The sequence below is a fragment of the Antedon bifida genome, chromosome 1, assembly GCF_963402885.1.
Source record: "Antedon bifida chromosome 1, ecAntBifi1.1, whole genome shotgun sequence".
NCBI classification, from domain to species: domain Eukaryota; kingdom Metazoa; phylum Echinodermata; class Crinoidea; order Comatulida; family Antedonidae; genus Antedon; species Antedon bifida.
In genome coordinates this window covers 1,170,198-1,187,286 of record NC_136226.1, presented here as the reverse complement: position 1 = coordinate 1,187,286, position 17,089 = coordinate 1,170,198, and the positions used below count along the sequence as shown (strand labels likewise).

At 33.9% G+C, this 17,089-nt stretch overlaps 1 protein-coding gene across 8 annotated transcripts in view; it reads left to right on the top strand.

Moving 5' to 3' along the window:
• The window catches only part of LOC144836905 (neuron navigator 2-like), a 155,339-nt gene that overhangs the window by 77,140 nt on the left and 61,110 nt on the right, over nt 1-17,089 (top strand). For all 8 annotated transcript variants that reach the window (XM_078691883.1, XM_078691859.1, XM_078691875.1 and 5 more), the window contains 4 exons: nt 855-927; nt 3,754-4,284; nt 5,328-5,522; nt 6,205-8,371. In XM_078691883.1, the coding sequence (XP_078548009.1) occupies nt 855-927; nt 3,754-4,284; nt 5,328-5,522; nt 6,205-8,371 (2,966 nt within the window). The remainder of the gene's footprint in view (nt 1-854; nt 928-3,753; nt 4,285-5,327; nt 5,523-6,204; nt 8,372-17,089) is intronic.

The following is a 17,089-nucleotide window of genomic DNA, read 5'->3' as shown; positions in this document are numbered from 1 at the left end:
TAATATGGCAATAATATTGCTAAACCCCTACAATCCTCCATAAAACATAGCAAACCCTGTTAAACCAGCATAAAAGTGATTGAATCTTGTATGTTTAAAAAAGGGTATGGTTTGCAGGATTTATTAGAAATACCCTGGGAAAGTGTACTACAACTGTATATTAAAAATAATAATAAGAATAAAGTCGGCCATATTTTACAAAAGACTTACACTTTTTTTTTAGTTTCTTTCAATTCCTAACTTTATTTCATACAATGCTGTGCTTACTAATACTAGGTTGAGCATATTCAGTAGAAGACCACCGATAAACAACTAATTATTTTTGTTATGTTCCAAGTCTACTAGGAAATAAAAATTCAGATTGGATTTTTCGTAATGTGCCCATTAAAGATCTTATATCCTGTGAAATTATAAATTGAGTTGAGTTGAATGGCAAAGTTGCTTAAAGTAGTCTACAGTAGTTAATGGAAGTTGGAAGTAAATCATATTAAATGTGTACACTCGGAAACTTTGGAACTAGCAACCAAATTCAGGAATTTCTGCAAATATATTTAGAATAATCTGTATTTACTCTACTGCAATTGTTTTAGCAATTTAGCATTTATGTAAATGTTGTTTCAAAATTATAATTTTTTCAAATGAAATAGTTTAATTGTTGTATTTTTTGCTGATTTCTACTCACACTCACAGTGATCTGTTAAAGTTGTTTGTTAAATTTATGTAAATGTTGTTTCAAAATGATATTTTTTTTTATTTCAAATGAAATATTTTAGAAACTATAATTGATTTTGATAAATTTCAGATTCAGAAAGATTAGCACTGAATTTATTCATCATTTTTTTTCTATCTTTCAGATCGATAACATTGAGCGATGTCTTTACTATCTTACTATCAAGGGTGTCAACACACAAGGACTCTTAGCTAAAGGTGACAATTTTATTCATTATAAAAATTCTTGAATATGATGGATAAGTGTTAAAGATTCTCAATCAATAAAATACATATTCAATTCTATGACGTTATCTAAGTATGGAGCTTTTGATTTGTGACTACTGTACCTAATGTAGGACTACTACAGTAGGTCCTAAATTGTCAAAAATCAAAACTCTGGAAATATTTGGGGGCCACTTTGTCAGTTGCAATCATTTAAAATGAATATCAGCAAAATTGCACAAAATAATTTATCGATATCTACTGATTTCAATGGTTATTTCCCCAAGCTGTCATTGTCGATAACCAACTTTTTTCCATTCATTATTTATACCGTAAGTAATATAAAAGAAGTTTAACTTTCAAAAGTCACTTTGAAATGTTAAACATCTGTTAAAATAATACCAGTAACATTATCACCACTGTTAACATATGTTACTAGCAGGTATCCATAATGTGCTGATGTACAGTAAACATTAATGTTGTCAGACACATTAGTCAGTTGACTTAGTTCATAAAGTATGACATCGTATTTACATACTTATTTAATGACAAGTGCACTTAGCTGTACATGGTAACCGATATAAGCCTACAAGTCAGTAAGTAGAATCCACGTAGCATCCGGTTGTCATTGTCACTGGGTGAATATAGCATCGTATATGCACAAGCTCAGAGGGAAAACTGATTTAAATTAAAGATAAACATCTAAAATAAAATATAATTTTTGATAATAAATAATGTATGTTTCCAAGATAGAAGATCTGAAGATGTATTTTCAATCTGTGATAGTTTGTAATGTCTATTGTGAATAATTAAATTGTGATTGTTGTATTTTTTGGCTGTTTTCTACTCAAAGCAGCAATGGATGCATTTGCCCCACAGTGGTCTGTTAGTGTCGTTGAACTTTAAAAGCCATTTTGTTTAATCTTGTACTCGAGGGAAAATATATCATAACAATTTGAACCAAACATGATATATACAATATTGATTGATTTTAAAATATAAATTGTTAATGTTTATTAGTGGAATATTTTTATTCACTGTCAATCATATTTCAGCAAGTATTTGACCAGGTAGTGGTCACTGTGTAAAATAATATTTTTAGAGATATTAAAGAGACTCAAATCTGTTGAATATAGAATAGGAAAACGAGTCTAAATAAAACCGGTCAATTAGTCTGATGAGAGAACAGTGTTCGAACCCGAGGGATCCTAGGATGTGAGATACTCCTAATCTAATCAAACCACTTGATTGGTTGTAGGAAATCATGTGACCACTTTAGACTATGGCAGTCTGTCATAATGGGAGTAGTTGTGGCAGACTATATTTCATGATGCTATAGTAATAAGAATCTGCAAACATACTCTGGTTTTATGAAATGTGAAATTTAGGAATATACAGTAAGAGTCAAGTCTGAAGGTATGGTGTATTACTTTTAACATTTTAATTCTGTTATAATTATAATCAGGATTAATGTCGTTGCTATGGTGATTCTCCCACATTGCCATGTAATATTGGCAATTTAAATTTGAATTTAATTAATAATTATATTGGAATGTTTAATTTTAGGTTTATTTTTAGGGAGTTACTACTACTTTAGGAGAAACTTATTCTTTGCTTTATAAACTTGGTTTGATTTCCACGGCAAATAGCTAGATTTACATGTAGATTAGATATTGTTACAATTGAACCGAAAGCAGTGATAGAACCAGTTACCAATAGGGAGGTTTCGCAACCTTACGAATACGATAACGAAAACGGATACGTCATACATTTGTGAAACTTTTGAGCTGATCCCCATTTCATATTCGTAAAGCGTATTCGTGTTGACGAATATCACCAGTCATATTCGTAACTACAAAACGAGTATAGTTTTTGATCTATTTTGCACATTTTGCATTTGAATCAGGAATGATTCATGATTATAATATAATTATAGATTTATTGAAAGTAATTTACTAAAGTAATTTACTAAAATGCCAAGTCAATTTTGATAAATAGCAGTTTTTAAAGTCCTCACTCGCTTTGATGTTACGCTAGGCCTAGGCAGCCAAGCACCAAGCAACACGTACCTGCGCTTCGCTCAAATTTACCGCAGTCCTATTTTGGACGCGCCTCAATATTTCGTTGCCATGCGAAACAGATTTTTTTATGGCTTACGAAAACGAATACGTGTGCGTGACGTATCCGTTTTCGTTATCGTATTCGTAAGATTGCGAAACCTCTCTAATACCAAAACCACTAACCATTACCAGCATCATTATGTACTTACTGTACAGTAGTAACACAATTCTTTCGTTTCAGTAATAGCCTAGACAGTAAAATGTTTAACATATATGTTGGTAGACATGTTTTGAGTTTGTCTGTATTTTATGTAGCATTAATAACAACCACAAGAATACTGCATTTAAATTTCAGTATGCATACTATTATATGAGCGACATCACATTCAATCATTGATTTGGACATTTTAAAAATGTGCTTCTGATGTGCCTCCATTCTAATTATTGGGGTTTTTTTTGGCAACACAATTTTTTCCCGATGTGTGCTGGTGTGATCAAAGCTTGTTGTGAAGCGAAGCTTGTATAATGAAACAGTGCTGTCATGTGAAACTAGGCCGTGTCAAAGTAGTTATTGGACAAAATCATGAAAATGAAAATTGGGAAGAAAAGGAAGTAATGTTATTTTGAATTCTAAAAGCTTAAATCGCTGATTTATTCATAATATTAGCTGAGAGAAACAATGCGGAATAAATAGAATGTGGGAATGTGAAACATTCCTTAGTCCTTAATTAAATAGCGTCTTTGTTTTTCTATTTTGCAGATATTAAAGACGGAAATTTAAAGTCGATTCTTGGATTATTTTTTGCACTATCACGTTTCAAGCAATTACAACAAAAGGCACATCAGGAAAACAGTAGTGGTTCTCAAGATTCAACATCCCATCCTCCACAAAGACAGCAAACAAAACCAACAGTACCTCCTAGAGTTTCATCAGTACCTACACAGCAACGAGGATCAATTCCACCCATACAACCACCCAAAGCAATACCAGGCTCGCAGAAATTAGTTTCAGGGTCACGTCACCAAAAACCAAGCGGGTCAACTCACCCAAGAGTCACCGTATCTACTACCCCTTCCTCACAGGCATCGCGTCCTCTACCCCAACACCCAAAGGTAACCGTTCTCCCCTCCCACCATCAGCAGTCTGGCAAATCGCATCAACAGTTTGTGTCGCCATCAACGAGTGGGAGAAGAGTTTTGTCACCGAAGGCAAGGTCACCGACTGGGAAGGCACATGTCACAGTATCAGCTGAAATCAGTATTTCATCAGTAAATGCACAAGTTACTCAAGGTGAGGCTATTGTTATTAGTTATGTAGTTTAAGAATATACTTACAGTATGCATTTCAAGCTCATATATGTTATATTTATCGATGGTTACCAATTTATAAATTAAAAGTGTATATTGTCCTGAAAAAAATAATTACATTTTTTGGAAATATCATATTAGCTAGCTTATACTGTATTTACTAAAATTATTTTCCGAATAAAAGTACAGTATAATTAGATAAATTACCCATTACCTAAAATTAAAAGAAAACCTATTGACATCCGAACAATGGCTTTTGTTTAAAATGTAACTTTTATTTTGTCTTTTTATAAGCGAAATCATTATTTTAAAAATACATTTTTTTATTAAAACTTCAAAATAACCTGACATATCTTCCAATAGTAGTATTGTACAGTACATTGATTTCTACATATTTTACTGCTTGCTTTGTGAACACTAATAATTATAAAACTGCCTTGTGGTTTGAATATGTTACAGATTATTTCACTAGCAGTTTCTTATTAGCCTCAGTAGTCTTCTTCAAATTATAATATATCATATTTCATTATGAAATAAATGCATTCAGTCATGATAATACGAAATTGTTGAATGTTATTAAATTCAGAATTATTTATCTGGACTGTCATCGTCTTATACAGGAACTTAGAAGCAATCTATTAGAATTATAGGATTAGATGGATGATTTGAAATATCAAGTAGCAATACTTAGAGTTTGTTAGGAAGTTAGTAACGATTGTGGTATATTGTTCACGATGCCGAAGGGAAGTAGTTGGACTTGATTTAAATCATGAAAATATTGATGTAGCAATAATAAACACATTAGTTACGAAACACTAGGTACTACAGATTGGGTATAGACTAAAAAATATGTAAAGTTAGAGTCACAGGAATGAATATGAAAATTAATACACCATTTAATGATGTTTCCATCCACGGGACAGCCTACAGTATATATGTCAAAGTTTAGACAAAAATATTATTTTATATCTTTTTTTTTAATGAAACAGTAAAGTATAAAATTTGTTGTTATTTGTATAATTTCAGCTTCATTAAAAACGTCTACTACTACAGCAGCAGCGGCAGCAGCAGCAGCGGCAGCAGCAGACATGGCTTCCAAAATTCCAACTCCTAAAAGTGCAAAATCAACTCAGGGATCTAAACTTGTTCCTCCATCAACAAACGTACGTCAAGGAGAAAAGAACCGCCCTCCCGCTACTCAACCATCGACGCAAACACGAGGTAAACTGCAATAACAAAGTAAAATTGATTTTAAATGTTAAGTAACTTTCAATACCTACTGTAATGTTTCCTTATTCGTATTCATTTACAAAATATGTTTCTTTAACAAATTTTGACTTTTGCTATGGATTTGAAACATACTTCCTACTATTATTTTTCAAAATCAAAGTAATTATAGTATTTTTAGTAGTGAATTTTTCAAATGAAACAATCAGAGTTGGTATATTGTTACCTTCTTATTTAATAACAATAATAATAATGTTCAATTTAATATAGCGCAAAATGCAGGGTGCCTCTAAGCGCTAAACAGAAAAAGAAACTTCTGTAACTAGATTATCGCTCTCTAGTTCTGTATATCCTAATTCATCTGTAACAAACTTGTCTGTTTTATAGTACACACTGGGTGTAAAACACATAACCTAAAATTGAAACTTAAAAGGTTGATAACCCAATTTTTAACCCATTTTAAAATGTCACAAGAGACTGGCCTAGCCCAAACATTAACCCATATTTTGACATTCACATTCTCACACACACACACTTTGACAAATAGCTTTCTTAAAATAGTGTTTACTTTTTTGCTGAGTAATATTGACCTATAAATCTATAAGTAATTTAATATTTATGAGCTTTGTTTGTTATAATAATTTGACATTTATTTCTTAAATGTGTCTGTCTCCAGGAGATGAAGGCGATACTGGGAAAGTTGTTGAAAATGGTTCTGGTATAAAACCACCCGTGAACATAAACACAATTCCTAAGAAAGCTGCAAACCCACGAAGTCCAACACCAACCAGTAGGATTGTTGTGAATAAAATACCAGCAGCAATGCAGCAACAGAATGCAAAGCAAAACAACACAAAGAACTCCATGCTAACAAAACTGAAATTCTTTGGTAAAGAAAATGCAGGAGCCAAAGATAAAATTAACACAAAAGATAAAACAGACTCTATGCCTAAAACGCCACCTAGTAAATTGAAAAGTAAAGATTCAAAAGGAAAGGACGGCGCGAAAGAGAAAAGTGGTAGAGAAATACCTCAACGAAAAGTCAGTCAAAACAAAAGTGGGTTCAAAACAAAATCTGAAAGTAATTCAAGTATTGGGACTACAGGAAGTAATACGTCCTCTACTAGTAGTGCAATGAACAGTCCGACGTCATCGGCAGGTCCGACGATTGGAATTCAAAAGAAATCGGGTCAAAAAGCAATACCTCGTCCAGTAACTGGTCTCAAAGCTAGAGACTCGCCAGCTTCTCAGAGACGAGAATTAGAAAAACCAACAAGTGGAAGGTCTTCCAGAAGAAGTTCCAACAGCTCTGCTTTCTCAGAGGATTCATACGATACAAAGAGTTCTATAAGTAGTCCTCAAACCAGAGTGAAGAAAGCAACGTCAAGACTGCCCTCTCCTGGCCAACGAACCACAAGTACTGGCAGTAAAAAGTCCATGCTTGCTAAGTCAAAACCTATTACCAGTGCTCCGAGTAATACTACTCCAAGTCAGTCTACAAGGACTATTCCAAGACCACCTGGCAGTGGAATTAAAACTGGTTTGAAACCTCCAGTTAACTATCAAACATTACCAAGGAAATCACCTATTACAGCTGTCACAACAGCTCCTGAGAAAGCAGTTAAAGATAAGCAAGAAGAAGAGGAAGCGACTAGTAGAATACCAAGCAGAGGTGGCGTATACAGCACATTCCCAGGTCCTCAAAAACCGAAAATGACTGTTAAGGACCGACGTGCCAAAGAAACCGAGGATGGTGATTCTGAAAAATCTGAAGAAGTTCAAGTTCATAGGATAGCATCAAAATCTGAAGTCGGAAGTTATTCGTCTCTTCCACGGGTCACAGGACCATCTCCATCTTATCCCGGTTCTCCCGGATCCTGTCACTCTCCCAGTCGTGGAGTACTTGAACGAAAACCGTCTTGTCAGAATACAGCCACTGTTGCTCCGTTTAACTACACCGGTAGTCGGCCATCTTCAAAAGACTTCAGTGAGGTGGGCATGCACTCACCACATACACCAGAGTCTACTCCTGGTACACCGTGCAATATCAGTATTTCTTCTGGCACTTCAGAGAACAGTGTGATTTTTAAACCAATGACTGAGTCTGAAGAAGTGTGTACTACTTACACTAATGATAGAGCAGTTACGACCTTTGGCACACCAAAATCACAGAGGTCACAGAAGATTATGACGGCACGTCAGATTAGTGGTGAGAGCGTTGAGATGACGCTGATGAATGTTGCAGCTGACACCATAGGTTCTCAAAGCACTATGGAAACTACATTTGACGACAATGTTATAACACGTCTAACAAGTTCACCAGCTAAAAGTCAGAAGTCGGGTCAAGGTTCACCACCAGCTAAAGGAACGCCACACGGTGGATTTAAAACGTCGGTATCTCCACTTCTTAATGACATAAACGCTTTTAATACATCATCTGTTCTCACTCAGACCGACACCATGTCATCGTACATTAGCAACACATACCCATTCCGATCAAACGTCAACAGGTTCATCCCAGCACCATCTCTTAGCAAGCTTGCTTCTGGGCCAATGCGACGAACAATCTCAAATCGGTCACACTTGAGTGATTTACAGTTTTCGGAACAGGCAATTCTCGATGCTTGTGACGATGTCATCAATGAAGATGTTGCATCTGGTTATATGAGTGAGGGCGACATACTACAACCGAACCAACAACTTGATAACAGTGGATACATGAGTGAGGGTGGTGGCATGATGTACACTAAACGACTTCTGCTAGGTTCCAGTCCTTACCAAGATGGAATGGCTGCTGTTAGAGAATGCCTTGGTCAAGACCTTGATCTCAGTGACAATGATAGGTAAGAGAAACATTTTACCATTTTGAATTTTGTCTGGAACCTATTGACTGACTTTCAATTCAATTTTAATTTATTTATTCAAATATAAAAAAAAAATACACAATTGAGAAAGTTACAGCTAAAAAAAAATATGAGAAAACTAAATGACAGTAAAAGCCTTTTCTATACATTTTGAAATATGAATTAGGTAATTTTAAAAAGTTTTCTGACAAGAGAGGGCAGCAAACATGATTTTATTTTTCTACAGCTTGAATAGATATAGTGCCCTCTATTTTTATGAAGAAATATAACTTTTCAACAAAACAATTCTTGGCCTGCATTATAATCACTATTTTGTTGTTCTTGTTAATTCTTACTAACAATTAACAAATTTATTGTTTTTAATACCACAATAACGGTAGAGGTCAAAGTTGAAAATTGTCCTCAAAAGGACATGGCATAGCTTTGACATGTCAACTAGCAGCTGCAGATATCATCAAGGACGGACGCAAATTACATTTAGCTTAGTTAATAGGACATGATAAGCAACTCGGTGTGATGTCCCAATTCCTTCACGTCATATAATTGGTACTTCTTTGATGCCACAAACTCAGCAAATGACTTGGGTAGTGAATACGCCATAGGATTCTATTAGCGCCATGTTGGGGATTTGAAAGATTTACTGTGGAGAATATAAATACAGAATTTACAACTGAAATTATTAGAAAAATGTACTAATGATAAATATAGCAAGGCTAATATATTTTAATTTTAGTAACAAATTATTTTTGATGATACCTCAAATATCCATTCATTATGATATAGACATAGACCATATACTTTATTCGTCAAAAAGACATTTTTGAAAATTGTTTCCTTGGCAAGTAAAGATATTAAAATATAAAATACTTATAAACAAAATTAAAAATACTTTCAAAATATTTATATGATCTAATATAATGTATGAAATCGATACAGTAGATGAAAATGTAATACAAATTAATTAAAGAAAAAAGTAACATAACAATTAATGATAATAGTTAACAACAGTGTTTATCAATCACTAAGCAATTCTCTTTGAAATTTTGAACGCCAATGTTTTTGTTCTGATTAAATAGGTCAAGTTTTTGAATTCAATTAAAAAATGTCCGGTTACATAAACATGCATACATACCTTAAGACCTGGCTTATAGGCTACATCTTTGATTGGCTCAAGCTCCGCAAATCTTGATGTGATTTAAACGCATTTGTTATCTTTCGTTAAAAGCACCTGCTCTGCAAAGTTTCTGCAATATGAATACGATAATTAGCAAAATAAGATTAGAGGGCGGTTTAATTGGAAACATCCATTTTAAAATATCTCCAACTTTTAAGAATAGGTTAAGCATAGGCCTGTGGTAGCCCAGTGATACAATATATAAGAATAGGTTAAGCATAGGCCTGTGGTAGCCCAGTGATACAATATATAAGAATAGGTTAAGCATAGGCCTGTGGTAGCCCAGTGATACAATATATAAGAATAGGTTAAGCATAGGCCTGTGGTAGCCCAGTGATACAATATATAAGAATAGGTTAAGCATAGGCCTGTGGTAGCCCAGTGATACAATATATAAGAATAGGTTAAGCATAGGCCTGTGGTAGCCCAGTGATACAATATATAAGAATAGGTTAAGCATAGGCCTGTGGTAGCCCAGTGATACAATATATAAGAATAGGTTAAGCATAGGCCTGTGGTAGCCCAGTGATACAATATATAAGAATAGGTTAAGCATAGGCCTGTGGTAGCCCAGTGATACAATATATAAGAATAGGTTAAGCATAGGCCTGTGGTAGCCCAGTGATACAATATATAAGAATAGGTTAAGCATAGGCCTGTGGTAGCCCAGTGATACAATATATAAGAATAGGTTAAGCATAGGCCTGTGGTAGCCCAGTGATACAATATATAAGAATAGGTTAAGCATAGGCCTGTGGTAGCCCAGTGATACAATATATAAGAATAGGTTAAGCATAGGCCTGTGGTAGCCCAGTGATACAATATATAAGAATAGGTTAAGCATAGGCCTGTGGTAGCCCAGTGATACAATATATAAGAATAGGTTAAGCATAGGCCTGTGGTAGCCCAGTGATACAATATATAAGAATAGGTTAAGCATAGGCCTGTGGTAGCCCAGTGATACAATATATAAGAATAGGTTAAGCATAGGCCTGTGGTAGCCCAGTGATACAATATATAAGAATAGGTTAAGCATAGGCCTGTGGTAGCCCAGTGATACAATATATAAGAATAGGTTAAGCATAGGCCTGTGGTAGCCCAGTGATACAATATATAAGAATAGGTTAAGCATAGGCCTGTGGTAGCCCAGTGATACAATATATAAGAATAGGTTAAGCATAGGCCTGTGGTAGCCCAGTGATACAATATATAAGAATAGGTTAAGCATAGGCCTGTGGTAGCCCAGTGATACAATATATAAGAATAGGTTAAGCATAGGCCTGTGGTAGCCCAGTGATACAATATATAAGAATAGGTTAAGCATAGGCCTGTGGTAGCCCAGTGATACAATATATAAGAATAGGTTAAGCATAGGCCTGTGGTAGCCCAGTGATACAATATATAAGAATAGGTTAAGCATAGGCCTGTGGTAGCCCAGTGATACAATATATAAGAATAGGTTAAGCATAGGCCTGTGGTAGCCCAGTGATACAATATATAAGAATAGGTTAAGCATAGGCCTGTGGTAGCCCAGTGATACAATATATAAGAATAGGTTAAGCATAGGCCTGTGGTAGCCCAGTGATACAATATATAAGAATAGGTTAAGCATAGGCCTGTGGTAGCCCAGTGATACAATATATAAGAATAGGTTAAGCATAGGCCTGTGGTAGCCCAGTGATACAATATATAAGAATAGGTTAAGCATAGGCCTGTGGTAGCCCAGTGATACAATATATAAGAATAGGTTAAGCATAGGCCTGTGGTAGCCCAGTGATACAATATATAAGAATAGGTTAAGCATAGGCCTGTGGTAGCCCAGTGATACAATATATAAGAATAGGTTAAGCATAGGCCTGTGGTAGCCCAGTGATACAATATATAAGAATAGGTTAAGCATAGGCCTGTGGTAGCCCAGTGATACAATATATAAGAATAGGTTAAGCATAGGCCTGTGGTAGCCCAGTGATACAATATATAAGAATAGGTTAAGCATAGGCCTGTGGTAGCCCAGTGATACAATATATAAGAATAGGTTAAGCATAGGCCTGTGGTAGCCCAGTGATACAATATATAAGAATAGGTTAAGCATAGGCCTGTGGTAGCCCAGTGATACAATATATAAGAATAGGTTAAGCATAGGCCTGTGGTAGCCCAGTGATACAATATATAAGAATAGGTTAAGCATAGGCCTGTGGTAGCCCAGTGATACAATATATAAGAATAGGTTAAGCATAGGCCTGTGGTAGCCCAGTGATACAATATATAAGAATAGGTTAAGCATAGGCCTGTGGTAGCCCAGTGATACAATATATAAGAATAGGTTAAGCATAGGCCTGTGGTAGCCCAGTGATACAATATATAAGAATAGGTTAAGCATAGGCCTGTGGTAGCCCAGTGATACAATATATAAGAATAGGTTAAGCATAGGCCTGTGGTAGCCCAGTGATACAATATATAAGAATAGGTTAAGCATAGGCCTGTGGTAGCCCAGTGATACAATATATAAGAATAGGTTAAGCATAGGCCTGTGGTAGCCCAGTGATACAATATATAAGAATAGGTTAAGCATAGGCCTGTGGTAGCCCAGTGATACAATATATAAGAATAGGTTAAGCATAGGCCTGTGGTAGCCCAGTGATACAATATATAAGAATAGGTTAAGCATAGGCCTGTGGTAGCCCAGTGATACAATATATAAGAATAGGTTAAGCATAGGCCTGTGGTAGCCCAGTGATACAATATATAAGAATAGGTTAAGCATAGGCCTGTGGTAGCCCAGTGATACAATATATAAGAATAGGTTAAGCATAGGCCTGTGGTAGCCCAGTGATACAATATATAAGAGTAAACAAGCTTCCTATTTATAATAAGATCCCCAAGATAAAAATGTATATAAAATTATATTCTTAATCTTACTAGTTTAACCCTGGCCTTTACAAAATTTTTGTCAACAAATAGTTCTTCATTAAATTTATACATTTTTTCCAAGAATTTAACCACAAAAGTGTTTCTCTCATTTTGTGGTTTATTTATAATTTACAAAATAATTCCAAGAATTTGAAATTAAAGCCCAAATATCTTGTAAATTTGCAACTCTGCATGTAATAAAAGCTTCCAGATTACAGCCTCGAGTTGTTGTTAACATTTTTTTTAAAACAAAATCAAGTTGTTTCATCCAGAATTTTAAAACAACTCTCCTGGGTGACTGGAAATTCATGGAAATCGTTAGCCACACCTAAATGTACTTTTTAACAATTTTACTTAAGGCATTATGAAATATTTACATAATAACCAATTTGATTAAAATATGGAGGATACCATTTTGTTCTATGGGGGAGTCGGTGCTAAAATATGGAGAACATTAACATATAATGATAGTTTGAAAATTAAAAGATAATGTTATTAATCTTGAATTTATCTTCAATGCATTTAGTTCTTTGTGACTATCATTTATCTACACACAGTTATTCTAAATGCCCTATCTGGTTTGTAGTTAACAAATGATTTTTCTTTTTAACAAGCTATAATTTAAATGTATGAGTAAAAATTAACAAAAACAAAACAAGAAAAGACTTTGTAGCATTTATTCTAATATTGCTTTGTTAAAAAATATCTACATGCTATATTTAAAAATGTCTCCTTATTGTTGAAAATTATGAATACCTATTGTTATGCCATTTCATGATTAAAAATGTATTGAAATAATGTTGCCAAGATTACCATCCCATATGCGCCGTTGATATGCACTCAGGCATAATTATAATATTCTAGTTCAAAACCTAAAACCTGTCTGAGTGTAATGATGAAATGTAGTTGAAAATGAAACAACGTAATAAACTTGGTATGATAGTTAATGAGCCAATTTGGATGATCACTGATATTTTTATGCTTGTGTTTTCATCTGAAAAAAGAACTGCTAATCAAGCAGATTATCTGGGTAGGTTCAGTAAAAACAAACAAAAGCTTTTGTTTGCTAATTGCATTTCTTCTCATTATATAGCCAATATGTTACCATGAGTAAGCTTATAGGAAAGTTGGTCTGATGTTTGTGCAACACACGCTTTACTTTGTGTTTCTACAAGAATCATCTTGATGTACGTTGTTTTCTTTCAGTTTATGAAGTATTTGGACATTTATAACTTTTAGTTGTTCATGCTTTATGTGATTTTTAGGATAATTATCATTTTGCTGCTGAAAGGAGTCTGTTTTCTGAGGAATCCTATTCCATATGCTTTGCTTAATACATGAGGTACAAGTTGATACATTTTTGATAGTGTTATTTTGATAAATCTGCTATTTCATGACGTGTTGGAAGATTTAGGTGATGTTATGGATTTTTAACTTCTCAAAAAGGTGAAGTCATTTAAATTTATAGGGAAAAGGTTTGTTTTGATCTTTACGTTAGTTTGTTTTAATATATTAATAAACTATTTTAGATTATTCACTGTTGATTCTCATGAACTATAGTGTAATATTTAACGTACAAGTACTGCTATATTTAGAATATAGTTAAGATTTAATTGAATGCTTTATTTCTATACTTGTAGTAAACATGTTATCAGATACAATAGAACCTCTTATAGCCGTTCAGGACCCAACCCAGTGTCCTCATAATTGGGGTGTTTCATAACGGATGTGTCTTAAAACATGGCAAATTTATAAACATTAAAAAAGCATTGTTGTAGCCTATTCTAGAGTAAAGCTACTAAGATAGTATTGCTGTTTACAACCATAGTGTAAGATCCACCCTACTGTAGTGGCAGTCAATTAAAATTGAACAAATGTTCTCAGCTTCAATAACAATGATAGGCAAGGGACATTACAGAGAGGAAGTAGATAGAAGATTTCACATCCATTGAGCCTAGCTTATACAGCTAATAATTGCTCTTACAATGTACAGTGTCGGCAGTTATTCCTCCTTAGGGAAGCTAGCCTAACGGCATTATCATATTGTCTGTGAAGGACTTCTTGTATTCATACATTTAGATGGCATTAGAAATATATAAACATTTACATACATAGAAAATATTCTAAACTGCCCAAGATTCGAACTTGGAACATTCTGCTTGATATGTAGATATTATAACCATTAGACCACAAGAGCTTTTATGGTATCGTTCAAATTTGATTGGATAGCGACTCTTTTCTCGATGAATAGGTTCGTATTAAAATTAATATAAAAGGAATATCTTTTTTTTTTTCATTTTATCAAACTTATTAGTAAAAATGCCCCATCCTCTTCGAGAGGAATATTCCTGTTCACAACATTGAAAAATGAATAAGTTTTTAGCGGAATTAGTTAATTACCGTATTATTATAGCGAACATTTATTAATAGCAATCAATTTATACAGAGTTAATCACACAGATTTATCACACAGATATATGTCCTAGGTTCAGTTGAACAAACTATTTTTAAATCATACAATCTCTGATAGGATTAACATTTTAAGATTCAGAATGTGAACTGATGTTAAGCATTAACATTTTAAGATTCAGAATGTGAACTGATGTTAAGCGTTTATTCTTAGCTTGATCAGGGACTTGAGCCTCTGACTAGATGTTTTCTTGTCAGCTGTTTATTATCATTGGCTGGTGCAGTATTAAGGGTCTTATAAGGGTTTATGAACGTAATGCACTGGATTTAAAGATTACACTTTTTTACTACAACTTTTATTTACAAATGTTTTGAATAATTACTTACTAATTTTGGAAAATGTTGTTGTTTTAAAATCATGAAATATTTAAATAGAACCTTTTATGAAGAAAAATGGTCACAAAAATTAAATGCAGCTTGGAAATAAGTGTGTTTTCAATTAAATTATATATTCTCACATCCATGACTGTCCTCATTAATTATGTTGCAAAAATTTGGAAATAATACATTTGATATTCAGCAACATCAATATAATTTAAATACTTACTAAGCTTTAGCTGAGTAGGTAAGAACAGAAACACAAACATGGGATATAGAATCAAACTTAATGTGTTAATTGTAGATATGATTAAAATTAATGTGTTGATATGATTATTTCCACCCAATATATAATGGAATATTCCATATTCTTGAGTGGCCCCCAATGCTGAAGAGGTGGTAAACCCTGTGGACTGAACACAGTGTATGTTTTCATAGTAAAATTCTACAAGGAGCATTTAAATAAGTTTACCTGCAGTGAAATGAACTAGTCCAGTTCCTGTGGAGGTACTGTAAATTATGAGAAAATTGGAGCCAAGTGAGTTGTACAAGACAAGCGGTTCGGTCATCTCCCATGGATTAGTATTACATAGAATATTAGCTGGATTACAAGACAAATTCCACAATTTGGAGTAATATAGCCGTCTTTTAAATCCTGCACTTTAGTTGTAGTTCTTAGTTTTTATGGTTCGACCTCTCTCTGGATATATTTGTGCAGAACAAGCAGCATGGGGTCAGAGGGCAACCCCCATTCACGTTTCCTAAACATGCTGGGGATTGTTTCTCGCAGGCGAAAACTCTACAGGTAATTTGTATAATCAATTCAGGCAAACTTTTATTTTTTAACTTGGATTTGGTATGTTTGGTATAATTAAAATAATTAGCTATCTCAACAACACTTTTCTTTTTTTATAAAAAAATGGATTAACTTTGTCAAAAAGAACCTTTTATCTTATCTTTTTATAGAATGGCTGTTTTCTCAGAAACATTTTCTAGAGTTGCGTTACTTTCCCAGGCAAGGATTGAAATGTTTATTTCATTTATCATCACCTTGTTTTAGTTGTTAGTTCTGGTTCAACAGTTTGAAAGGTTGAGTTAGGATGAGCTGGCTTAAACCGCCGTCCACTCTATAAATGAATGTTTACCGCAGATGGCTTATGTTTCCGATTTTACATGCATGAACCACTTTTGTTAATTGATCAAAGTTTAGTCTTCTAGCTTGAGTAGGACGAGAGAGAAGTAATGTACTCAAATGGATCTCTAACATAGGTTTTTCATTTTAGTAATAATGTATCAGGATGCATATATTAGATGTTATTTTCTAGAATAACTTGATATGAAATATACTTGTATAGATATCTACATGGATTCATTCAAATCTATCAAGAGTAGTTCGTTTCTAGAAGTGAAATATACTTGAAAAGTAAAAAGATTGCCATTCAAATGGCTAATAAACCTCTTGCATATCTATATATATTTTTCCTTTAAAGCATACAAACACTAAACAGAGTGCATACTGTATTTCTTGCATACTTATAGATATTTTTCTTTAAAAGCATAAAACACTAAACAGAGTGCATACTGTATTTTAATACAGATTTCGCTCTGTATTATTTAACCTGTAAGAACCGTTTTGTAAGATATCTTATGTTTCACAGATATTTATTAATGATTCAAAGATTCCACTGTCTGTTTTCCGTATTGTCGAAAAAAATACACGGCAGGAGTCTGTGCACTCCTATTAGAACAATTTTGATATCTTTGTTTAACCTCATCCTTGCCTGGTCTTATCATAGTGGGAGCTCGACCTGAGGAGCCTAGGCTAG